The sequence below is a fragment of the Vigna angularis genome, chromosome 3 (genome assembly GCF_016808095.1).
Source record: "Vigna angularis cultivar LongXiaoDou No.4 chromosome 3, ASM1680809v1, whole genome shotgun sequence".
Classification (NCBI taxonomy): domain Eukaryota; kingdom Viridiplantae; phylum Streptophyta; class Magnoliopsida; order Fabales; family Fabaceae; genus Vigna; species Vigna angularis.
This window is the reverse complement of record NC_068972.1, coordinates 14,533,538-14,560,154: the sequence shown is the minus strand read 5'-3', so window position 1 is coordinate 14,560,154 and position 26,617 is coordinate 14,533,538. Positions and strand designations below refer to the sequence as shown.

Below are 26,617 nucleotides of genomic sequence, written 5' to 3'. Positions count from 1 at the left end.
TTGTTTTGGTGGGCCTTAGAACTCAATGAAAACAATTCTTCTTCCTCGATTCCCATTATTTCTTCTTGCACTTCTATAAAGAGTGGAAAAAGTTCAACTGTCCAGGTAAAACATAGTGCAATGTGGAAATCAATGCACTATAATTATGAACAGTAAGAATAAAATGGAAAACTTATACTATTGAGTTAACTCACTTCAACATCTAAAATCCTTTACCTCTTTGTCAATTCAGTGACCAAAGTAAGATATCACAAGTTAGAACACCAATGGAGATTGATTGAATAAAAAAACAGAAAAAACCAAATGTGCATTTCTTTTAGGAAGTGGGAGGAAAATAGGGGTGTAGGGAGAAATTTCCCAAGCAAATTGGGACAATTATAGTATTGGGTCACTTGATCTTTATGGGCCCAAAGTGCAACAGGTATCCAAGCATTGCTCCCTCCACCACCACCTCCTCAAATTCTCTTATTCCAAAAATTATCTTAGGTTAAAGGTTAAAATTTTTTTACTTTCATCATGAATTTTTAATTTATTTTCTAAACCTTAATTTTACCTCATTCATATTCCCTAAACACAGCAATTGCACCTCATCCCGTATCAAGTCAATCATCTTCTACCTACTCATATCCATATCATATATGAATTTTCATCATTTAAATGTAAAAGATTAATTAACTAAAATTCAATAATAATTATTAGGTATAATCGAATACATGATAAATTTATGTACTTTATCAACAAAAGATAATTAAAAATCCATATCTGACGTGATACAACAGGTAGAAAAAGATTAAATTGAAATGGAATGAGAGGTAAAATTATATTTTAAAAAATAAATTAAAAATTTGTGATAAAAGTAAAAAAGTTTTAACCTTTAACCTAAAAATAATTTTAAAAATAAAAAAATTTGAAAAAAATGCACGAAGCATGCCGTGATGGTGGGAGCAACGGTCCATGTATCCATAAGGAATAGTTTTGAGCAGAAAAAAATATATAATGTTTTGAATACGGAAAAATAGAACATCTAACGAAATTTTTTTTATTCTTTTATTCAATTAAAACTTTATATGTACATAATTTAAATAATTTAAAAATTATACCTATCTTAGTTTTTAACGGGTTGAGGATAACAACTTTCATTTAATTCCTGTGCTCTAATGCTAGAAAATACATTTACACTAATGTTGAATTAAAAAAAATTGGTAATACAATGGATAAACTTTACGTAAAAATAAACACAAACAGATGGAGCAATGGAGTAATTTCGTTCGGCTAAAACTGGGGCGCGTTTGATTTGATGTAGTGAACGATTGAGAACCCAAATCCGTAGAAAGTAAGAGAAGCCTTGTCCACACAAATAGTTTAGCGAATACTAGGTTGGTGTTCCGACAGAGAAAACTTAGGAACTGTAAACCGGGAAGACAACCTTAATCTAAATGAACAGGTGACGGTTTGATATGAATCATAATGGTGTACTTGTATTCGGAAATGGCGAAACTACGGTGCTTCAGTGGAACACCTCTACTACCTTCACGCAACCAGGTACCACTATTACTACATGATAACAAATTTAATCTAATTAAATATATCTATAGAGGAGAATTCAAGTTTTTCAAATTCGTTGTTGCTTATCTGATTTATATTGTGCCGTTGCAATTGCAGTTGCGAAGGAATCACGGCCTTCAAAGGCACTCAAACACTAAGGTGCCCAAAAGCATGAAGATTTATGCAAGTATGAACAAAGAAAGTGAAAGTGAAACCCCTCAGATGTTGAAAATAGTGGTGAGCGGAGTGACAGAGCTCTTGAGGGTTTTTTCTCCTTCTTTCGATCAAGCAAGGTGTCTATGCCTACTCAATATCCAACTTTCTTTACTTACCATCTACATATGTACTGATTACTCACTCCCACTTATTTATATGCAGCTTTGAGAAACAGAGAGATGAATTCCCAATTTCGACCGTCGATGATGTTCTAAGTATCATCAAATCTGATTACGACAACGCCTATTTCGTAACAGGTAACATAATTTTTCTTTTGTAATAGTTTTTGCATTCTCAATATGAAGTAGCATTGGGTAACATTACCGTGTATGATAAATCTGTTTATTTTAGCGATGACTTTTGAATAGTCTATAAATTCTTAACATTATCTTTACTTGTTTAGCATCTTCTGGCTTATGTGTTTTTACTTCCATTTATTTTATTGTTGCGATAATGACATCAGTTTTTTTTTTTTCTGGTATGGTATCTGTCTCTAAATTTTTGCATGCATGATGAAGCGGGATCATGCTTGCAGAAATGAACTATAAAATTAATGGACGCATTTCTCACTTTTGTTTGACAACTAGGGAACTTCACTTCTTCAATTTATGCTGAGGACTGTATGTTTGAAGACCCAACTATTAAATTTCGTGGTAAGAATTCTTGCCCTTGTGCTTGGCTTGTCTTCTCTTCTTCTGCTTTCTTTTCAACAGTCACTTATTTTTGTTACAGAAAAAAAAGAAAACATCACTTTGAACAATGTTCAATCAACTGAAGCTATATGATGCATGGTCATACAGGTAGGGAGTTATACGCACGAAACCTGAAGTTGCTTGTTCCTTTCTTTGACCGTGCATCTATTATACTACAAAATATTGAGAAGGTAGATATTCTCTGTACATTAACATTTTACTCGCTAGTCCTACAACTTTTAAATGTATATATATAAGAGATTGTCTCTCTGTTGGAACTCTTGTGCAAAGGCACTCTTTTGTTGAAAAGAAAAGTGCAGTGTTTTAGATCTTCCTCAGTAAAACCATTTAAACTTATTTGTTTTGGTTACACATTAAGAAGATTCACATTGTTTGGGAGTGAATAAGAGTGATCTGTTCATGATCAGAAAATTTTATTTTCTTTTGTCGCTCACCTGGAAGAATGTACTAATGGGGGGACTTGGTGGGCGACATGGGACTTGGCATCAGACTATTGGATGGTTCTTTTGCGTTTGGATTTTGGATATTCTATAGTTATATTTAGAAAATGTCCAAGTTTTGGAGATGTGAATAGAATTGTATTTTTTAAACCAAATTTGAATTTCCATGTTTTTGAGAAAATCAATTTAAATTTCAAAACATTAACTAAAGTGGGAGATTTCTTCCCAATCCATTATGAAGTAATATGCTATTGGAATCCAATCTTTTGCCTTATGAGAAGTCTACATTTATCTTTAAATGAAGGAGATTGCCCTTTTAACTGGATGGGCACTTAATATCTACCACTTCCTATTCATAAATGGAGTCACCCCACCCCACCAATATTCATAGCCGAAGGAGCACGCGATACTTAGAGATGTGACATAGTCTGTTATGAGAGATAAAGTGATTATCATTACTTGTAACGTTTGAGTAAGAGATGTAGGCTTCTAGAATGATGCACTACTTGGAGAGGGGTTTCAAGTTTATCTAAAAATCTTGTAAGCTTTATTAGATATAGCAAATTGTGTCTTTCACTGTTTCCCGACATAGAATTATCCGTTTAAGTAGGCTCGGTACTGGCAGATATCGGGCCTGAAATTTTGAATGATAGAGAACCTTGACCGTAGAAATTTTGATTCGGTTACACCTGTTGAAGTGGTTCAATTCCAGATGTGTTAATTTTCAATCTATGGTTTCGATAATTCAAACCATTTCTTACCCATTTGTGTTATGGTTTATACCCTTTAAAGATATGTTTCTCTCTTTTGATTATATGCGGTCATCTTTCTCTTTGTTAAGTTCATATGTTGTCTTTCTTGGAAAATTGAAAGCCCTGATATTACAACTCTCGCTACTCTGTTATTTAAATTCTAAACACTTCAGCGCTGGTTGTTTCTTTCAATCAGTCTCTGGATCTTACTATAACCAAAAGGACATTATCCTCTCTGGCTACACTGTTTACTCAAAAGATACGTTTAGTTCATGATATGTTTCATAATGCAGGATGTTGAATCCGACAGAAAATTTGTGCTGGCATCTTGGAAACTAAGGTGCTTGTCCCCGACCTTGTGTGCAATAATGAACCATCATATTTCTCTTTTCAAACACTTTGTATTCCCTCAGTTAAGGAGTTACCCAAAACTTGATATACGAGTTGTTAAAAAAGATTGAATAAAGCCTTTTCTTAATTTTTAATCTTGTGCTGTATAATGCAGCTCAGTTGTACAACCTGGTCATATGGTTGTATATTTGTACCTGTATTGAATCAGTGAAGACTATCTTGGTTCGCTCTATATATACATTGTTCAAAGAATGATAAAACTCTTATAAAAGAAAAACATTTAAATTCCATTATAGAAATAATTTTGTGATATTCTTGAATATACACAAAATTCTATATTTGTCATCCTTGGCCTTTAACACAAACACATAGTTTAGCACTAAATTGATTCCTAATGGGTTGCTGCTTGTAGCACTGCAGTGTAATGAAATTAGGCACAATAGTCTTAGTTGATTCCTTAGGTTTGTCAGGTGTGCTACGATGGCCATCGGTTTTAAAGTATCCATGTATCGATTAAATAGGAACCATTACCTAAGAAGATATCTGAAGTTACATCCCTGGTCTCCGTTCCATGATTTCATCTATTAAAATTCTGAATTTCTTTGTTAATTTATTTGGGGGGTGATATGCAGGACCAACTTGAAGCTTCCTTGGAGGCCACTGATTTCTATTGATGGAAGCACAATTTATGAATTAAATGAAGATTACAGAGTCAGTCAAAATGCATCCTATTCTCTCTGTTGTAGACCTTTGCACCAATTGATGTGATTTGAGATCCATGTTAACTTGTGTCTGCTACTTATTTGTTTGACAGATTGTTAGACATGTTGAGAGTTGGAATGTTTCTGCAGTTGAAGCAGTTCTTCAGATTTTCTCCTTAAACTCGGGTGGTTGATATGTTGAGTTTCATGAAATCTTCGCATTCATTCATCAAATGGCTCTTTTGGACAGAGTCACTTGGTAATATATATTTCACATTGATTATAAATTTATGTAGTTGTTAGTGCAATATACGCCTATGTTTGCAGAAAATTTACGTTCTAGAAGACATTAATAAATGGTGTATTGGTTGCTTGAGATCCAGTCTATATAAATGCCAGTATTTACACGCAACATGAAAAGTCAAAGAGATTTTGGGATTTGTAGGATTTGAAATTCTAGTTCGTGTATTTTTTTTCTTGAAAGGAAAACTGCATTCCAGAATCGGGCAGTCATCCAAGAAGTACATAGCTGACACAGAAGAAAAGAAAACAGACTTATTGTTGACAGTACACTAAATTAAGTTGAGCAGGCAAAAGATTCCCTTTTCCATTAAGTGCATGTTTGAAAAAGTGCATGCCTGAATTCTTCATAATTATTTATAAAAGAAGAAAATATAAATAAAATAAAAAAAATTTCTGTGAACTAAAATTAGTTTATATTTAGGCTAAAATTCAAATTTTGAATTTGTTTTATGAGATAATTTAATAAAATAAGTTATTTTTATGAGGAAGTTTGTTTGTTTTTTTCCTTTTAATCCTCTTCTTTTGAAGGTACTCATGGAGAAGTTTTTCTGAACAAACTCTAAATTTGTTGCATTGGTCATACTTGCCTGTACCTTTAAGAAGTATGGAGTGATTCAAATCATCAGTTGATGGATCAGCTTTATTATTTGTACCACAAGACGTGCATCTGTTGCTATAATGGTGGGGTGAGATTAGTGTTTAGTGCAGAGCATCTCTAGACCATAAGTTCAGCGTCATAGTGCTGTTAGCAGAACAAATTTTTCTATGACACTCCATTATCCTTTCCCTCCACTCTGACCACTGCAGCACAACCATGAAGTTCAAAATCACTTTTTACTGCCTTTAAAGCTTAAATGAATTTTCTCTTTACACTGAAGTTTGACCCTCATTCATAATAGCCTAATAGCCCATCCCCAATCTTTAGTAGATTTAGTATGAGTACTTGCTCAGTAGACCAATTTTAGTTGCATTTGAGAATTATGAAGGCTTTGTACTTACTTTTTGACCAAACAATACTCCTTATGCAGCAATGCGGATTCCGAGGAGTTAACAGGATGTAAGTCATGTGAAAGTTGATTCATTTGAATTCATTTAGTATTAGAAGAATGTAGGATGAAACATACGAATTTGGAGTTCAAATCTTAAACAATGTGGCTTTACTATTTCAGTGGCCAGCCTGCTCAAGGTTTGCCGATCTTCTGGGCCTCTCTGGCATGCCAAATTCATTACACACTAGTTCTGAAGCCTAGGGGTAGATTTAATGTTAGAAAGTGATAGTAAATAAAGAAGTCATGTTGCAGAGAATCTCCGATATTTTAAAGAAAGATATAGTTACCTTTCTATCTGTATTTTGCCTACCATGTGATGTCTAATGGTGAGATGGTATTATTGAATCAGAGAATCCAAGGTGCTACTTTGCTCTGCCTTAATCTTTATATATATATAGATAGATAGATACACACAGAGGACTAGAAACGGATAACCATTGAGCTATTTTGTTCATACTACTTGAAGACAACTTAAGATAAATAATTCCCAAGAGATAAAAAAACTGTACAAGATATACAGAAAGCTGAGATACAGGACTGTGCTACAATTCAGGAAAATATTCAAAGTTGAAATCTCATGAAAACAGTAGTTTCATTAATTGAAACAAGTTAAAAATCGATTTTCATAAGTGAAGTCATGAATATGCCAAAGAACAATGAAGCAATCCTGTTACAAAATTTCAGAGTTCAGTCTCTCCTCCAAGCGTAGAGTAACAAAGAGAAACCACCGTTACTGCTTCCACACGACCTAGTTGATGAAGAGGACGAGCTCCTTCCTCCATCGCTGCTCTCCTCCGTCCACTGCAACACACCAGAGTTTGACGGCGATAGAGTCGCTATTGACGACGCCATAGTGAGTCCCACCAACCTCTTCTTCATCAACTTCTTCTCTGGCCCCACCATTTCAGGCCACACTGCCCCACCATCACCTACTTGAAACACAAAAACACCATAGCCATTGCCGTTTTCACTATCAACCACCCAACTCAACACGTCCCAGTAGAACTCTACTTCAACACCATCGATGAAGATTTTCTCGTTGCCTCTGAATTTCCACGCCAGCCTTTTCACCACCAAGCAAACCTGACCATCCATTTTCACCCTCAGCACTTCTCCACTGCATAATTCAATCTCTATTTCACGTTTGGAACCCATAAACTCACCCCTCGACACGTAACTGGTGCTTCCAAACACGTGCTCCCTTCTTGACACAAGAGTTTGGTCGCCCGTTTGGTGAGTTGAAAGCTGCAAGGGAAGAATACGAAAAAGATCACCCAGAAAGAATTCAACCTTGCCATTGCAGCAGATTGCAAGGTAGAAGCATGAGTCGGGCTCAGCCGAGTTTCGAGTACTGAACAGTGCTCCAGAGAAGTCCCAGTAAAGTTTAATTTTCTGAGAACGTTTGTGAGGGCGTGTGAGGTATATGGATTTGGCTCCTGGTCGTGTTCGGAAGAAGGAGAAGGTTGAAGGGTTAAGAGTGATGGTGATAGAGAAGGTGTGAGGAGCGTAAATGGTTAAAGAGTGAGAGAGAAGTGTTCTGAACCAGGTGAGTGTGAGGTAGGTGAGGGAGTTGCAAAGTTGAGTTTGGTATATGCAGGTTACCAGGTTTTGGGGCGCTTGAGCGGTGCTTGAACTGGGAGGTGTGTTGGGTTGGCTGAAACAAGCTGGGATCATGTTGTGTTGTTTCTTCCTTCTTGGAAGTGTGTTTTTCTCAAACCATGTAGTTAATGTTTGGTTGGTTGGTTAGCTTTGTTTCCTATCAGTATAGGAGGAGTGTGTTGGTTTTATGTGTTAAGGGGGAAATTTGTTTGGACTAGTGTTCAAGGTTTAAGGTTGTGTTGTTTTGAGATGTTGGGAAAAGTATAGAAGTAATAATGAAAATGCAAGGGTTGGTTGATATTAAAAAGAAAAAGAGGGAGAAGATGAGGCTTTATGTGTTAGCCTTTCACATACAGTTTGTTGGGTTCCTTGATTTGCGCCTTTGAGAAACCTTAAAAAGCCTTCTGTCCCTCGGTTGAGCTGGGTTGCACTTGGGGTCTTCAACTTTCCAAGTCATTCAAATTAACCAATGAAAGGGATAAAATTAACAACTTTCCATGCCTTGACCGTTTTCTTTTCAAGCATACCCTTCTCAGTTCCCTTGAAATCAAATGAGATGTCATAAATCCCTTTTATGATGTTTCAACTTTTAATATCACAAGCGTTGGACATAAAATGATCCTGTCTTTTGTTTTCGCACGGAGTTAAAGGGTCGACCATGAGAACTGTCTTTTCACAATATCCATTTATTTTTTCTATTAATCAGCTGACACACAAAGACTAAAATTGATGTGAGATATGGGTTACGTATGTTTTCGTTCACATAGACTAAAATCATATTTTGTTTCTAATTTAAAGTATGTATTAATTTTGTTCTTACATTTTATAAAAGAATATAAAATATTAAAATAACGTTACAATTTTACTCCTCATCATTGCCATTTCTTAAATGAATCAAAGTTTAATAGCATCGGAATCCAAAATGAAAGACACATTCAAGTAGAGACAATTGCCAAAGACAACCTCAACTATGACAACTTTCCTCAAATCTCAAATCATCATGGACTAGGTTAAACCCTTCGATGTAAACCTTGACATGTTCAATGTCTTCGCTAGCAATATAATTTTCTTAATTGTTAAAGTGACGAATGCCGTCATCCTTTCTCTCTCGACATCCTATCGCACAAGCATGACTCTCCAAAATATCTTTAAACATTATAAGGTCCATCTTTAAGTCTCTCACCATCAAAGAGAGTTACAATGAGAAGAGAGAAACTCTAAAATCTTGTAGTTGTTTACACTTGTTTATAAAGTATAAAAAGAAAGTAGAGACGAAACACAATTTTAATCAATAATTTGTGAACGAAAAATATATTTAACCTAATTTCTATTTTTTTTCCCAGCTAAATAAATTTACTTTAACTTTTGGATACGTGTTGTACGTTTGATATTCAGAAGAAGAAAAGTCTTGTTTTAGTTTGATGAGATTTCAGGTTATGGAGAAGAAAAATATACATGTTTTGTTAAAGAAAATTGTCTAACTATCCATGGCTCTAGTTCAGTAGAATGCATATATACTTGTATAAATTAGTAATTTATTATTATTATTATTATTATTATATATATATATATATATATATATATATATAATCACTCTTTTAGCTTTTTCTTACAATATTATAAGCAGTGTGATTCTGACTCCTATAAATTATTCAAAGACTCTACGGATGTTAGTACGTTTTATATTAATTTTTGTTTTCTCGTGTAACACGTTATATACTTATTATTAGTTATATTCGTATAGCCTTTTAAATTTGCACTTTCTATGATCCATAAGATATTTTATATTTATTTTAAAAGAGGAAATATTTTTTTAAGTCTAATCACTAGATCAAATTGCCTTATTTTTTTTCCTTAGAAAATATGATACAATTTATTTATTAATTTATGGATTATTTTGATTGACACAATTATAAGTTACTTATAAATTAGATTGATCAGCGCAAAAAAAAATTGATAAATATTTCAAAGTAACCTATTTTAAGAATTTCTAACATATAAATTATCAGTTATTTCAGTTATATTCTAACTTTTAACTTATTCAATTTTTTTTATTATTTATTCTATGTATATTTTTCATTATCTTTAATTCTATTTTACCTATAATTATTTATGTGAATTTTGTAAACATAATTAGCTATTACACAATTTTTAATATTTATGAGTTATTTTTAGTTTTTAATGTAATTCAAATTAATAAAAAAGATTTTTAACTTATGAGAAGGTTAAATATATTTTTATTCTAATAATTTTTATATCAAATTCGATTTCATCCATAGTGCAAACTTTAAATCATTTCCATCCCAAAACTTTAACAATTTACTTTTGGTGAACATTAAAAATTTGCTTATGTTGACATAAAAACATTGTCGCAATGTGATAAAATTGTATATCACGTTAATAAATCTTTAATGTCGTTTGATCACCATCATTAAACTCATTTATTAATAAAGTTAAAAAATAAAAATTATTCAAAATTTTGAATAAAAACAAAATCCAATTTTACATAAAAATTAAGAAACAAAAACATAAAATAATTATATAAAGATGATTAATTCTCTCTATTCATAAGAAATTTTTCATCAATTAACATAATATTATTATTTAATTAATTTATATATAATTAATCAAACAAACATAAATTAATTCATTAAATTTTTCACTTGTTCTAAACCTATACATGTGCATATGTTCCAAGCATGTACTAAAAATAAGAAAATAAAGTGTGAATAAGATGAGCACTTATGAGTCGATGAGCGGTGAGGACGTGATTCAATAGAGTATTTACGGATCCTCTTTTTATAGTAGCCTTGGTGAACTGAATATATTTCCCAATAACTATATAATTTAAATTAGACAGATTCCAAATTAACACAGTTGATTTAAAATCAATTTAAAAAAAATTAAGTGTTCTAAGATTAAAAATGCACTGGACTCGCTTATCAAAAGGAGGAAAAAATGAAATGTTTTATAATTAGATATCCTGATGAAAAATAGTGAAATAAAGGTAAGAAAATGTCTAAGTTAAAGAAGAATATAAGAAAAAGAATAGGAATAAGTAAAGAAAGAATATAAAAAGGACTAAGAAGAAGAAGATAATGTGGCCAATTCATGCTGAACAGGCTTCGTGAGGAAGCTATCTTTTCCAAGAGCAACAATGATGGGAGAGCCACCGATGCCACGAGCCACAGCATTCATAATCTCTGTCATCAACGACTTGAACTCCTTCCGATCCAGTGCGCCATTCCCATCTTCATCAAACCTCTTGAATATCTCTTCGTTCTCTTGCCGTGCCGGAGGATCAGAACCAAACGGCAGAAGCAACCCGAACCCGCTGCGGATTTCCTCGCACGAAAGCTTCCCGTCGCCATTCTCGTCCACCGTCGCAAACCACTCGTCCACGAAATTGTCAAACTTGGCCTTCTCATTTACGAATTCCATTATGGTGAAGCTGTTCACCACCGCTATGCTCATTCTGATGATTGAACGGTTTGAGTATGAGGAAGAGAGTGCGCGGCTATAGTGTTGTGTTCTTCTACTCCTATGGACATTCTTTTATATATGCAAAGTAATGGTTGCCCTAAATTCAAGTTTCCAATGGTTGATTACCCTTTATTTTAGACCACTGCACCAAGTCAAAGTCGTTTTCATAGGATACGCTGCGTTTTGACAAAAGAACATGGTTTGAATTGGTGTGGTGAAAAACATCAGTCTCTCTATGTGGATCTTTATTATCAAGTAAAAGTACCTACCATTCAGCTTTCTAAATATTTAAGAGCCTATTTATATACTTTACATATAAACAAGTATAATTAATAATTCTTTCTTCCTAGTATTTTTTTTCTTTTCTCTCTCGTCATTTTTTCCTTCCAATCAACTCCGACGATCACGTTGTTACTCTCATTTTTTTAAACTTTATTATATCATTTTCTAATTATATCTCTATTTTTTTAATAATTATCAAGTAATCCCCAATTGCTACCTTTCTCTTTAATTTTCACGTTATATATGTAATTAAATATATTTTTTGTGTGTAAATTGTAAAATTTAAGTTCAAGAACACTTTCTCCTTGTTATTATTAATTTCTTCACATTCGTTTTTAATTAATTAATTTCTTCACATTCGTTTTTAATTAATTAATTTCTTTCTCCTTGTTCCATTAACATTTCCTTCTTTGCAATTGTCCTCTTTCATTATTAAAAAGGTATAAGGGTAATTAAAATTACTTTAAACTTTTATAGTGACATATGAATGAACCAAAAACATTATGAGAAAGGAAAGAGTATAAGTTTCATATTTTTTTTCTTATAAAATATGAGTTGATAATTTTTATTAATTGTGAAAATATTAACGAACTTTTTTCTCATTAAAATTTTAATGTGTAAAAAGATACACACGTGTGTGTATATATATATATATATATATATATATATATATATATATATATATATGTGTATATATATATATAAGATAACAAGAAAAAAGAAATAATTTTAAAAATAATTTTAAAAATAATTTAAGCTAACGATTAACCTAAATAATGTGTAGATGAAATTGAGTTAACATATTAAAACTACTGAAAACATATTTGCATATGCGTGTGTGTTATTTTTTTTAAGATAATAAAATTATTATTATTATTATTATTATTATTATAAAGCTAAATATAATTTTTTATGAATTTACTGTAATTCGTTTTTATTTATTTTATAAATGATCTTATAATTAGAAAATTGTTAAGTTTTAAGAAACGGTCAAATTTAAAAAAAGATGGATAAATTTATAAAAACAATTATTTAAAATGTAAAATCAATAAAATGATAATTTTATTAAAAGAACTTTAAACACACACAAAAAAAATCTCATTTATATATAGATTATTATTATTATTATTATAAATTTAAATTTAAATAATTGTATGATTTTATTGTAAATATTTTTTATTTATTTTGTAAATAGTTTTATAATTAAAAAAATAGTTAAATTTAAAAAAAAACAATCAAATTTAGAAAAAAAGGTTAAATTTATAAAAACAGTTATTTAAAAAGATAAAATTAATAAAATGATGGTTTTAATTTATAAAGACAAGAAATCTGATTATAAGAAGTTTTTATTTATTTTTGTAGATAATTTTATAATTAAGAAAAATGACTAAATTTATAAAAATAGTTATTTAAAAGGTAAAATTAATAAAAAGATGAATTTAACTTAAAAAAATACTTAAAGAATAAATTTGTAAAATAAATATGGACATAAGAATATCTCCTTTGTATATATAGATATATATAGATATTATTAAGATGTAGTTTAAATTGAATTAGATTATTTTCGTTGAACTCATGAATTTAAATGAACTAAAGCCAAAGTGACCTTAAATCTTAAATTGATCTGTTTTTGAAAAAAAGAAAAATAAAAATTTAAAATTATTCACATTTTATTAAAATGTGACCATGCGATAACATTTATATATTAACTTATTGTATCTAATAATTAAAAATGTCATATATGAACTTAAATTAGAAAAACATTCCTTTTTTTCATCTTTATATATATATATATATATATATATATATATATATATATATATATATATTTTATTTTTTTTTCTTTATTAAATGGCACGAAAAAATTCTTTTCTTCCTTTTTACGCGTCGCATAGGTAGAAGATTATTAAGTTTGGCACTACTATCTCGCACCACTTACCACTTTTGCTTTTCTTATCCATCTTTTTCTTTTTCTACTAAAGTGTTTATCCTTAGTATCTCGACATAGTTGTAGAAAGCATTTTTTTTTTCTTATTTATATGATGCTTTTTGCATTATTACAGGGTTATCTAGATCACTTAGATTTAATGTTTAATGTAATTTTATATTGTGTTTCACTTATTTACATTATGAACACACCAACCTAATATAATCAGTCTAAAAGTTGACCTGATATCATAAAAATCTGTTTCGGTTAAATTGATATGAGGGTCGGTCGTCCTTCTTTATTCTGTTCTTTTTCGATCTTTAATATTCTCTGAGAATGCAATTCATTTTAATGAGTTGTTCTCTGACCCTCAAGTCATATATGTTTCATAAAGAGAGATCACTGTTTTATTATGTAGAAAAAGATAATTGTACCTGGACATCAATTATATATTTACAAGATTTGTGACAGCTAAGTCCATTGATTAACCATTAGTGCAATAGATTTTTAGGCAATCAAACCCAATAATATCGCATATTTGTAAAGTGTAAGGTAATCTGACCTATTAATATCTGTTAATTGTCCATGAATGACAATTAATTTCGATCGATATATTTCATATAAAACAAAACACAATAATAAAATTATATTTTAATAAATATAACTTATGAAATATTAAGAAGATAAGCCTGTTTCAATTATTATTTATAAATATTAAGAATACCATAGTATATATGTAACATAATTGGATTGGATTGTAGAATAGCAGCTCAATTAAAGCTCTAATTAAATTTATGATAGACTTTTAAAACAAATGTTTATTGCTCTGCACAACACGGTATTAGAGGTGAACTTATCGATCTGTCAATACTGAATATAAAACAGGTACAATAATGATGGCAGTATTATTTTATAAAAGTGAAACTACAAAGCACTAATTACTTAATTGCAAAATTCAGAATACTCTCACTTTGCATTTTGTTATTAAGCCTAATCACCTCTCCTCTTTGACTCGTGTAATCCACACACTCATTATTTAACATATTCACAGAGATTTTAGACATATATTTTCTTCTCTTGAAGAAAGTGACAAATTCCTTCGACAAAGTGTGTCAGTGTGTATGCACAACTCCAGTATTTATGTTGGATGGTCCATTTTTTTCACTTCTCACCAATACCTACCACCCTAGCTACGTTGAATTTAGAGGATTCTCTGTTATGTGTTGAATCACATAAATAACCTTTTGTTATTGTCACTGTTATAAAAAACAAAATGGCCCACTTGGTGTGTTGGCGACCAATTAGGTTTAACTTAACACAAGCTGTGGCATTAAGCTAAGTCTCGATTTTGATTATGTAGAATGATTTGGTGTTTTTTGTGATGAAAGGTGTGTTATGTTGTCATTAGCGTAAGTGGTAGTTGTCTCTTGATTGAAAAGAAGGAAGACAGAGTGGAAAAGGAGGAAATGCTAAGGTTGTTTTTGTAAACTATAATACTCGTCAATGTGCCTTCTCTATCAAGAATATAAATATATAAATCAATTGGTATGGGGACAAATCCAATTGTCACGTACTAATTTATTCTTCTTTTTAACTTTATTTTCCTTCTCACTCACAGAGTATGAAGATAAGTTTATCAGATCACAACTTTTGTGGCGATGCCATGCCATTATAAAAGGAAAGTCAAGGCAGACAACTGTAAGCTCAGGGCAACAATAAAATAAAAACAACTTAGAAAAAAGGTCACTGATTCAAATAAAATCAAGAACAAACTACTATATTTGCTATTTACTGATTTGTTTTTTCCATTTTATAGTGAAATGATACAACTAACTTTCTATCGCGTGCAGTTAGGTGAAACACTTGGAAACTACTGATCGTTTCTGAAAAAACTGTCTGGTGGAAATGAAAAGGCTATAGGATGAAGAGAACTAATGGTTTGAGCTGGAACTTTTCACAAACAGGTGAAGGACAGAAAATGTGATGTGGGCATTGTGTAAAAAATTCAATAAACCATATAATTAGATATGTATGTATGTGCGCCCATAACGAAGAGTCACTTGCAAGTAACGCATTTTGGATGTATACTTTACACCCTCACCACTGCAATAATTCCATTTAAATTATGTTTAACTTTTTTGCACTGTTTTGGGAAGCAATATTTTTTATTGGACAATCTTTCTGATGTTGGAGAATGTTTTTGAAATTTCATATACCCAAGTGAGATATTATTAACTTTTGTGAGTATAAAACAACAACCAGAATGAAACCTCAGTTACTTGAATTCTTGATAGGTCAATCCAAGTAATTTTAAACTGCCTTAAATTTATTTTATATAAACTAAGTATAAAATCGTTATATATCAATTTTTTAAAATATAATGCATCCGACAACAAAAAGTTAATTTTAATAGTGTCTTTGAATATCATTATTTAACAAATATTATTCAATAGTGTAAGAATAAGTATAGTTTATATTAAGTAGGTAATATATTTTGCATCACTATCACTAAATAATATCACGCGTTCACATTAAAATACTAAATCACACATATCTCCACACTGGTAAGATATTGTCCGCTTTGGGTCAAGCCCTCACGGATTTGCTTTTGGTACCACTCTAAAAAATCTCTTACCAATTGAGGTATCTATGTGTATATAAACTCATGTCCAACTCTTCTTTTATCCGATGTGAGACTTTGTTTGTACCCCAACATCCTCCCTCAAACAAAGGACTATGGTCTCCTTCCTTCCCTACTGCGGAAGTCTTTTTTAGTCTTTTTATCCCCGAGTACACCATGGGCACACCATGGTCAACACTGAGCATCTCTAGCTATCCACCTCTCATGAGTCATCTAGCGAATCTGTCACTGGCTACCTGCCTGGCTCCACCTGATCATGGGGGGACGTACTCGTTTGGGCCTGGCCACCAGAATTGAACCAGTGGCTCTGATACCACTATTGAGGAGGTTCGATATACACACATATCTCCACACTGGTAAGATATTGTCCGCTTTCAAATCAATATGAAAGCAATAGAGAACTGTCAGTGCATGTCTGCAGTAAAGGTTAAGGATGAAAACTGGTTGTGGCATTTGAGGTATGGTCACTTAAATTTCAGAAGTCTGCAACAACTGAATAGGAAGAAAATGGTTATTGGATTGCCTAACATTTGTATACCAGAAAAGGTGTGTGAAACTTGCTTGGCTGGAAAGCAACCAAGAAGATTCTTCAAGGCACATTCGCACAAGAGAGCAAAGGATTGCTTAGAGGTTGTGCACTCAGATATATGCGGACCAATTGAAGTCCCATCAATGGCTGGAAACAGGGATTTCATTACCTTTGTTGATGAATATAGCAGAATGATATGGCTGTATGTAATCAAAATGAAGAGCGAAGCATTGGAAGTCTTTATGAGATTCATAGGTTATGCTGAAAGGGAAAGTGGAAGACACTTAAAGACTCTCAGAACTAACGGGGAAGGAGAATATACTTCTAATACATTTGAGAACCATTGTCAAATGTGTGGAATAACTCATGAAGTCATTGCACTGTATACACTCCAGCACAATGGGCTTGCAGATAGGAGAAATCGAATAATCCTCAACATGGCCAGGAGCATGTTAAAAGAAAAGGCACTGCCACGAATTCTGTGGGGAGAAGCAGTGTCAACAACTGTCTACATGCTTAATAGGTGTCCAACTAAAAAGCTAGAAGGGAAGGTACCGCTTGAAGTGTAGACGGGCATAAAGCCAACAGTTGGCCACTTTAAGATCTTTGGATCATTTGCCTATGTGCACGTACCAGATTAGAGAAGATCAAAACTGCAGGATAAAAGTTTAGCAATGATATTCATTGGCTATCACTCTAGAGGAGCTTATAAGCTCTTCGATCCAAATAAAGAAAAAGTCATCTTGAGTAGAGATGTGATAGCAGAGGCAAACCAGTTTAGTGCAAAAAGTAATACATGGAGAAGCTGATAAATTTAGATCAGCTACTGGCCACCTGCCTGGCTCCACCTAATCATGGGAGGACGTACTCATCTGGGCCCGGCCACCAGAACTGAACCTCGCTCTGATACCACTATTGGGGAGGTTCAATATACATACATATCTCCACACTGGTAAGATATTATGCGCTTTGGGTCAACTCCTCACGGATTTGCTTTTGGTACCACTCCAAAAGGCCCCTTACTAATTGAGGTATCTATGTGTATATAAACTCATGTCCAACTCTTCTTTTATCCAATGTGGGACTTTGTTTGTACCCCAACAAAAAGGTTAGTGAATTCAATAAAAAATTGAGCGGGAGGTTCAAAATTCATTCACTTTATCTCAGTGCGCGAGACCATCCTCTCTGCTCAAACTTTTCTCGAACGAAGTTTGACGACCATCACATGTAAACTTTTTTTCATTTGATACAAATGCATGTTGATTAACTACTTTAGCTATGATTTTCGTTTGTTTTGACCGATTGTTTTCGTGTTCTTGTCTTTCATAGGCGCATTCTACTTTTTCTCTCACTAGTGACAACACTTTATTTTGACGAACCCACCTTTTAAAGATTAGTTTCATTTTCGTTTTGAAGAACTTATTTGTTTAACTTGTTTGTTGTTGTTGTTTTGTTGAACTTGTTTATTGTTTGTTGTTGTTTATTATTGGTACTACACTATATATTCATAGTTCATGTTGTATAAAAATACCAAAAACTGGATTACATTTGTTGTTTTTCTGCTTTCAGGTTTCGAAGAGTTGTAAAAAAAAATCACAAAGGATCACAATTAATTAAAAAAAACAAAAAAGTTTATTAACGTCATACATTAACAAAATTCGACATTAATTTGCTCTATTGGAGACGTCGAATTGTTCTATATCCAGCGTCAATGAACGTCAATTAACGTCAAAATTTTAAATTCGACATGAATTTAACGTCTTATGGTATTACGTCGATCCCGAATTCGACGTGAAAGACCAAAAAACACGGACGTTATACTATATTTTTGTATTGATGCATATATTTTTTCTATATGCATAGCAAATTTTGGATACAATGTCATAATTTTTTCACCATGGTATAAATTATAGAGAAGAAAAATATTGAATTAGCATAATATATGTTAAATTTAACGTGATAAAAATACCAACAAACGGGGTTGGGATGTAGAAATAAATTGAATAAATTAAAGGTAAAAATAATTTGAGTGGTTGTGACATAGGTTTCAAAACATTTATCTGGATTTTGTTTCCATGATGATGCGTGTTGTAGCCCACGAAGAAGTAAGAAGGAGGAATTGGTCTTTGATCACAATAATGTGGAAATTGGAGGTTACACATCCTAAGAAAAAAGTTTATGGGAGAGATTTGTGTTCAATTTCCACAACCTGACATCCTTGGAAGAGACTTGACTTTCAAATTGAGTCATTCATTTACTAAAAATGCTTGAGCTAACAAAAGTGTGATGTTTTATTTTATAGGTTAGATGAGAGGATTTGATATTGATGAATTATGAAAAATCAATTTTAACTATTTTGGTTTTATATTTTGGAGTTTTTTTATATTTTTATATTATTTTTTATTTAATCAAGTTATATTATATGTTAAATCAATTTAACGTGTAACAGTTTGAAAAGTAATTTCGTATTAGTTTAATAAAATGTTCAGTTGTTAATTTGATTTTTATATTATTTTTTGGACTTAATTGAATTTCTATAATGGGTTAAATATGTTTTTAGTCCTTTAAGTATCACACGATTTTGGGTTTAGTCCCTACTCGAAACTTTGATTGTTTTTAGTCTTCATAGTTTTGAAACTGTTATAAATAGTCTCTATTTTTGAATGACGTTAATTTTTGTTTGACGTGACTAACGACCAGCCCACGTCTGATGTCGGGTATGAGTTTATTCTCTGCCACGTTTTTTTTTATTTATTTCATTTGCACACAAGCCCTTAATTTCTTCAATGTTTACACTTAAGAAGGAACACCACAATTAGGGTTAATTAGATTAAGTCATTGGCAGCCACCTCGCAACGTATAGATACACAAAAGACGAAACCCAAATCGTCGTTGAACCTCCAACGCAAGACCGCCACCACCTAGCCTCCATGCCGCCACAAAAATCCTAAGTCAACCACCTGCAAACCCCAAGAAGAAGAGCCACCGTCATCTCCTTCAAATCGCACTGTCATCGTCGAGAGAGAAAACCAGAGCCACTGCTATAAACTGGTCTACATGCATCAGAACACCCGATTCTGTTATGAGGGAATGGTCGAAAAAAAAATTCCACTTTTTGCAAGCTCTGATTATCAATCTGCCATGGACACGGTATGCAGAAGGATTGGTGTGACAGAGAGGTGCAAGAAACAAGGGTTTCATAATCAAATTCTTGTACAAGGATGTGAGAAAATGGGCTTGAAAGTAGAGTCAGTGGTTACAAATTCCTCAGCAGATCATTATTGTGGTTCATGTTGTTATGGTTGTAAAACAGGAGATAAGAAGGACACTGACTCTACTTGGTTGGTTGACGCTGTAGGAAATGATGCAGTGATCCTCTCAGGATGTAAAACTGAGAGATTCATACTTGAAGATGGAAATGGTGGAATGAAGAAAAAGAAATGTTCAGGAGTTATTGCAGCAGCAACGTGGAGAAGTAAGGTAACAAAGAAACTCCTAATCGAATTCAAGGTAACTCCTAATCAAAACCCTAATTTTGGGTAAAGGGTGAACTGGCATGTGGCATGGTTTCACTCGACAGACTTACCTGAGTCAACCCTGCACCTAGCTGGTCAAACATGGGCTATTATGCAATTTTGAAAAGAAGTTAGGGATTGAAGTGTAAACATTGAAGAAATTAGGGGCTTGTGTGTAAATTTGGAATAAAAAAAAAGAAAACATGACAGAGAATAAACTCATACCTGGCGTCAGACGTGGACTGGCCGTTAGCATGTCAAACAAAAGTTAACGCCAACCAAAATTAGGAACTATTTATAACATTTTTAAAACTATGAGGACTAAAAGCAATCAAAGTTTTGAGTAGGGACTAAACCCAAATTCGTGTGATACTTAAGGGACTAAAAACATATTTAACCCTTCTATAATGTGTTTAAATAAAGACAATCTGTATTTCTGTTTTCATAAAATCAAGGTTTTAATATTACAAAGAGGTTATCATGTGTGAGTTAAAACTATTTTTTAACTTTCTAACTTCTTTTTCTCAAGTAATACAAATTTATAAAAATAGTGTCCTTGAGATGTAAGATTGGCTCTTTAGATTTAATATCATATATTTACAATTTTGGATTTTGTCTATTGCATAGTCAAATACTTGTTGACTTTTGGATTCATTTTTAGGATTTGTTTTTAAAATTCACGAAGAAGAAGAATGATGTTGATAGAAAAACAACCAAATTATTTTTATATAAAAAAATATATAAATCAAATTACTAATTAAACATTTTATTTAATCGATATTTTATTACATATCAAATATACTTGACGTTGATTTAACAAAAAAAAGTATATTAAATCGATTCAACAAATAATGAGACTAGATTAGATTAAACTGAAATTAAATATTATAAAAAAAATTATAATCTAAATTACAGGAACTAGTAATTAAATCTAAATTTGTATAAAAGATTTTAAATATTATTTTTTAATTTAAAATTTTATTATTTATATATTATTTATCTTAGTTACTTTAATCTAATACAGTGAACTAATTTATTCCACTTATATATAAATCATGATACTCGTTTTTATTCAATATACATCTTAATTTTTTGAAAGAGAAACATTGAAAAATTCAGTTCGAATAAATTGTAAAAAAATCTATATATAAAATTAAAATAGCACCATTAATCCAAAATTTTAACTGATAATAAATTTATAAATATTTGTATATATATTCTAATCATCTTAGTAAATTTTAATTAGTGTAAAACTTGAAAGTGATATTAAAAATGAAAATGAGTTAGGAGAAGGGAAGAGAAGGTGTTGTGATTTTTACAAGAGAGTGTGGGGTCCAGTTTGAAAGAAGTCATTCTCAAGCTGAAGCTTTCACTCACTCTCCTTCCCTTTGAATACATACATGCCAAATAAAGGGAATTTACATTCATCGACTATTCAGTCTAAACATAATAATAGTATTTCATTTTTGTTATTATGATTGAGAAATCTCTTGTTGGTTCATGTGTGCTTGTCGGGCAAAAGCAACTACACACACAGTAGAAAAAAAAAGAACCTTTCTTTTCCCCTCTTAACTTTAATCAGTGTAGAGTAACTCTCACAGATCAGCCTTCCAAGTTCCACCCAGTTACCATTTTCTTCCACATTGTCCCCTTCTTTTCTTTGCCTTGTCACAGTCTATTTTTTCCTCTATGCTAATTCTTAAACCATAATAGTAGCCATAGAATAGAGTCACACACACTCTACTATTGTTATTATTGAAAAAAAAAAAATCAATTGTAGGAGATTGATTCGTGGCATTGACAGTGAGACAAGTCTGCCTTTTGTCTTCTTCTCTGTGACCCCCTTTCACTCTCTACATTCCGCCAAATTTGTCTTCTACCTGCACGCGCCTCTTCCGCTCTTCTTCTCTCAAAAAACAGATGGATAGAATCATGGGTTCCAATCTAAGACCCCATCTCTTCAACACTCTCTGATATGCCTTGTACTGCATCTCTGATCCATCAAGGTAACACACTCTCTTAGCTCTCTGCACCTTCTGCCTTATCCTCAGATATATATATATATATATATATATATATATACCGAGAGTGTGTTTATGTGTGTGTGCAAGAGCGAGAGAGAGAGAGAGAGAGAGAGAGAGAGAGAGAGAACATTTGTTGTCTACTTTTGTTCTCTTTGCCAAAAAGGTTCCAAATTGAATTCGGTTCTGGTTGGTTGCTGTTTGAGGAAACAAAAATGAAGGACTTCCCTTCCTGCTTTGGTGAAAATGCAGTTCAGGTTGCAGATTCTTCATCTTCAAACGCCAGCAAAACTGCACAGAATCTAGTTATCTGCGTTTACCAATGCCGGATAAGAGGTAAGTGCTGCTTGATAACCATCACGTGGAGTAAGAGCTTGATGGGGCAAGGACTTAGCGTTGGGATCGATGATTCTTCAAATCAGTGTCTGTGTAAGGTGGATATCAAGCCCTGGGTGTTTTCCAAGAGGAGGGGCAGTAAGAGCTTAGAGGCTTATTCTTGTAAGATTGATGTGTATTGGGACCTTTCTTCTGCTAGATTTGGTGTTGGTCCTGAACCCTTGGAGGGGTTTTATGTAGGAGTAGTTGTAGATCGGCAAATGGTTCTCCTTCTTGGAGATTTGAGGAAAGAGGCCTTCAAGAAATCCGGTGCCATTCCGTTACCCTCTAATGCAGTGTTTGTTGCCAAAAAAGAACATGTTTTTGGCAAGAAGATGTTTGGTAATAAGGCTGTGTTTTGTGACAATGGTCAGATTCATGATCTTGTCATAGAATGTGACACTTCAGGGGTGTCTGATCCGTGCCTTATCATTCGCATAGATAGCAAAACGGTGATGCAGGTGAAGAGGCTGAAGTGGAAGTTTAGGGGAAACCATACCATCTTGGTGGATGGCCTTGCAGTTGAAGTTTTCTGGGATGTTTATAATTGGCTCTTTGGCACATCCCTTGGAAATGCTGTCTTTATGTTCAGAACATGCATTTCCGAGGAAAAATTGTGGGCTGGGCAACCCCTTTCTGATGCAAATGTGCTGCAGTGGTCGTTCTCTCAGAGGTTTTCTGAGACCAAGTCACAAGGTCTTGGCTTCTCCCATATTTTATACGCGTGGAAGAACGACTAGAGTTGTGGAAATCCACCATACTCACCATACTAACAGACCATTTAGTGAGTTGTGGGTTATCGACGATATGATTGTTTTACACTTGATCAAAGATGAGTACTTTTGTTGTATCGTTTCTACCTTAAATTCATACCTCAATATATCTGTGCATTTGAACAGATCATGGACATTTTTTTTTCTCCAATTGGCTGTATATTTATCTTCAAGTGTTAATTTTATGATATCTTTATTAGAAAAACACTTTGTCCATAGTTTGTTCTGTGTCATTCTAGTACATATTTTTTTGATTTCTTATTTCAGATATAGACCTGCAATATACTAATGCTCATTGTCTACTAAGAAGATACAGTAACAATCCAGAGGCAGTTGAGTTTGAAGAGGAAGGTAGCATGTGAGGGAAAGAGATCGATAAATTAGAATGAATGATAATTTATATTTCTTCTTGTATTATAATAATCCACAGAGCTTTACTATATTTCAGGAAACTAAGATAGTCTCACTATTATCAGGCTATGGAATACTTCTCTTGGTGGAAAATCCTATTCTCTGATGTCTGATAATTGGAAAACTGGGCGTGAGATCCTGGCTATTATCTTGGTACATATTGATTTATTTATTATTCATTTTCGTGCTGAGAAACCAGGTATCTTTCTATATACGATATGAAGATGAATCATGGCATGTGATTGATGTCTTACTCAAACTATCAATTAACCTGAGAACATTTTAAAATCTGACTCGTGACTCCCTATATGAAGCTCTGATATTGTATTTTTACCTGCATACCTATTATTCTCCTTCACAGTTAAATCCAGGAATCTATTTATTTTTTTCATTCTGCTGCCTGTCTGCTGTGTGATTCTGTCTAACAATTTAAGCAACACGAATAAATTTAATAGTTACAAGACAGTTATAATTTCTTGTAAGACGCCTGGCTGCTGTTTCGGATGCTCATGGAAGAAATATTCCACGATCTAAACAGAATAGAAAACTATACTACTGTTACTTATTTATACCCTAGCACCTGTAGTTTTTGTTTTACTTACATTGCAGCTCATATGTTTTTCTCTATATCCATTCCATATAATAACTTTTCAGCAGTATTGATCTTCCAACGTGACTGTAGATGCTGACATGTGAAGAACAATTTTAATGAACGCTTGGTTGAACTTTTCCTCCTGTGTAAAGGTAAGGAGGAAATACATTATGCAGGTATAGGAGATGTGGAAGAGAAGCTACCTAATGGTGTTGTCACTTTGGAGATTGTATATAGTGCTGTCCTTAATGCATCCTTTTTTATCCTTTTGATTTTCTGCATCTTTGTTTATATATATTTTCAGTTATTTATAAATTGTGTCATGAAATAATTTAAAGGAGGAATGTGATAGATTCAAACATGATTTAAGATGTTCGGAACTTGGTGTAAAAGTAGGTGATATTTGATGTTGCTATGCTTTTACTGTTCTCATATGGCCCTGTAATACCTAGGCAAACTCTGCATACCTCTGTATTATTTGTGCATCGAGTACTCTTATTACTCTGCTACTTTTATGCATACCCTTGATCCCTCATAAATGAACTTACACAGCACTAATTCTTCCATGTTCTAACTTGTAAGTTGTATGTTCCATATTTATCACTGTACGGTTATCTTGTGTCATTACCAAATTTTGCCACGGTCCTACTGCTTTAAAATCTTGCTCCTATCAGAGATTACCCTTTTTTTGTGCATGTTATCTTGGAGTTTAATTTTCATCTATTTAATGTTCTTCGTGTACTTCCACTGATGTTAGCCATGGATCCGGCTGCCAGGTAATAAAGATAGAGCAATATGGCAAAATCTACCTTACATTAGTAGGAGGAAAAAATTGGTGACTGCTACACTGTTTTAACACAGTAATTTATTTATATAAAGGAAATTTAGATGTTTCATTTGATAGTCCTCAGAATCATGTATCTATAGAATATATATATATATATATATATATATATATATATATATATATATATATATATATATATAATAATCAATATTAATTTTTGTCAATTTTTTTTCCCATGTTACTTTAGATGCACTTTCTAACTTACTATGAACTTTTAGATTATGAATACATAAACATGTTGATCATTACACTCTTATCTCAAAGTTCACTCTATCTTTACAACAATTTAACCTTTCTGTTTCTAGTTTTATATGTGGAGTTTACATTTTTTTTCTCATTTAAACTCGAATATTTATTCCGATATATTTCCTACATACCTTACTGTCAAAATTAAAATATGAAAATTTACCGAAAATGATTAATGTATTGGCCGATCTAGTTAAATATTAGAAGGGAATCCTCAGTCATCAAACCTAAGTTAAATAGTTATTAAATAAGTTAGATTAAAGTCATCAAACCTAAGTTAAATAGTCATTAAAATTAATTAAATCTCAAACCAAGAATAATAGTAACTTCAAAATTAAAATAGAAACTGTTTAGTAACTTTTACCTTTTAAATTAAAAAAATGACTATGATAAAGGTGGAAGAAGAGAGGAAAGGAGAGAAGGAAAAATAAATAAATAGGCAAGAAAAGAGAGAACACAAGAAACAAAAAGGGTTTTATTTGAAGTTCCTTTGAAACAATTATTTTAAAATGGTTTTTTACACAATTGAAATGCTTGTTAGCTATTCAAGGATTTTCTTAAAAAGTGCATTTACCTTAACCACTGTTTTAGGAGGAGAAAAGGTATAAAAAGAAATCAAAACAATTTAACCCCTTCTTCACAAAACAGTTTGGGCTAAGACCAAGCCTACATTCTCATCTTTTACAATTAAACTTTACCTAGACTTTTCAAAAGTTTTCGAGATTAACATAGAAATACCTTTCTTTTGGAATTAATGTTTTATCATATCACCAATTTAATCACACATCTTCTCTGTTTTCTCCATATTTTCTTACTATATAAAATTTATAAAAGTAAAATTTATCCTCTTTTTTTAATGATGATATGGTACACAAAAAGAGAAACTGACAAAAAGGAGTAACTTTTCTTTAATGGCACCTAAGAGGGTGTGCATATTTTTCCACCTAACCAAAATCCTTAAAAAAAAAAAAAAGTTAAGACATAAGTGCATAAAGGTTCAACTAATGAAAATTTTAGAAAACTTAAATATCTCTTACCATTGTGTTAAAACTCAAAGAATACACCATTATGGTTGAAAGTACGAGGTAAAGTAGAAATAATATTAAATTAAAATATACAAATAAACGTAAATTTCACTTCACAGGTTTATAATTTAATTTAATAAAATAAAATTAAACTTAAAGCTCACCTTTTTGTCATGATATCTAATAAATATATGTCAAAATATAATTTATAGTAAAAAAATAGGATTGAATGAATGTTTTTAGGTAAAAAAAAAGCCCTGTCTGCACTGTACCCAACAAAC

General features: G+C 32.2%; 4 protein-coding genes across 7 annotated transcripts; 2 read left to right on the top strand and 2 right to left on the bottom strand.

Annotated features, from left to right (window-relative positions):
• The first annotated feature begins 1,255 nt into the window (after window positions 1-1,255).
• On the top strand, window positions 1,256-6,347 carry LOC108344834 (uncharacterized). 4 transcript variants are annotated; one of them, XR_001833587.2, is made up of 10 exons: window positions 1,257-1,542; window positions 1,663-1,838; window positions 1,924-2,018; window positions 2,349-2,414; window positions 2,562-2,644; window positions 3,960-4,006; window positions 4,650-4,728; window positions 4,832-4,977; window positions 6,050-6,078; window positions 6,191-6,347. XR_001833587.2 is itself a non-coding variant. In XM_017583344.2 (8 exons), exons 1-8 carry the CDS (start codon window positions 1,468-1,470, stop codon window positions 4,910-4,912), a joined length of 702 nt encoding a protein of 233 aa, XP_017438833.1. In that variant the 5' UTR covers window positions 1,257-1,467; the 3' UTR covers window positions 4,913-5,094. The 4 variants fall into 4 exon arrangements, 1 of the variants encoding a protein (XP_017438833.1); XR_008247940.1 differs by lacking the exon at window positions 6,191-6,347 and having other exon boundaries at window positions 1,256-1,542; window positions 6,050-6,067; XR_008247941.1 differs by lacking the exons at window positions 6,050-6,078; window positions 6,191-6,347 and adding an exon at window positions 5,550-6,022 and having other exon boundaries at window positions 1,256-1,542.
• Window positions 6,348-6,496: 149 nt separating this feature from the next.
• On the bottom strand, window positions 6,497-8,337 carry LOC108345143 (uncharacterized). The gene has a single exon (XM_017583719.2). The coding sequence runs from the start codon at window positions 7,742-7,744 to the stop codon at window positions 6,758-6,760; it is 987 nt and encodes a 328-aa protein (XP_017439208.1). The 5' UTR covers window positions 7,745-8,337; the 3' UTR covers window positions 6,497-6,757.
• Window positions 8,338-10,611: 2,274 nt separating this feature from the next.
• Window positions 10,612-11,237, bottom strand: LOC108345384 (uncharacterized). Its single transcript, XM_017583981.2, has one exon. It carries the CDS (start codon window positions 11,141-11,143, stop codon window positions 10,751-10,753), a length of 393 nt encoding a protein of 130 aa, XP_017439470.1. The 5' UTR covers window positions 11,144-11,237; the 3' UTR covers window positions 10,612-10,750.
• Window positions 11,238-22,045: 10,808 nt separating this feature from the next.
• LOC108343783 (uncharacterized) lies at window positions 22,046-23,340 on the top strand. Its single transcript, XM_017582169.2, has one exon. The coding sequence runs from the start codon at window positions 22,283-22,285 to the stop codon at window positions 23,180-23,182; it is 900 nt and encodes a 299-aa protein (XP_017437658.2). The 5' UTR covers window positions 22,046-22,282; the 3' UTR covers window positions 23,183-23,340.
• The last annotated feature ends 3,277 nt before the right edge of the window (window positions 23,341-26,617 follow it).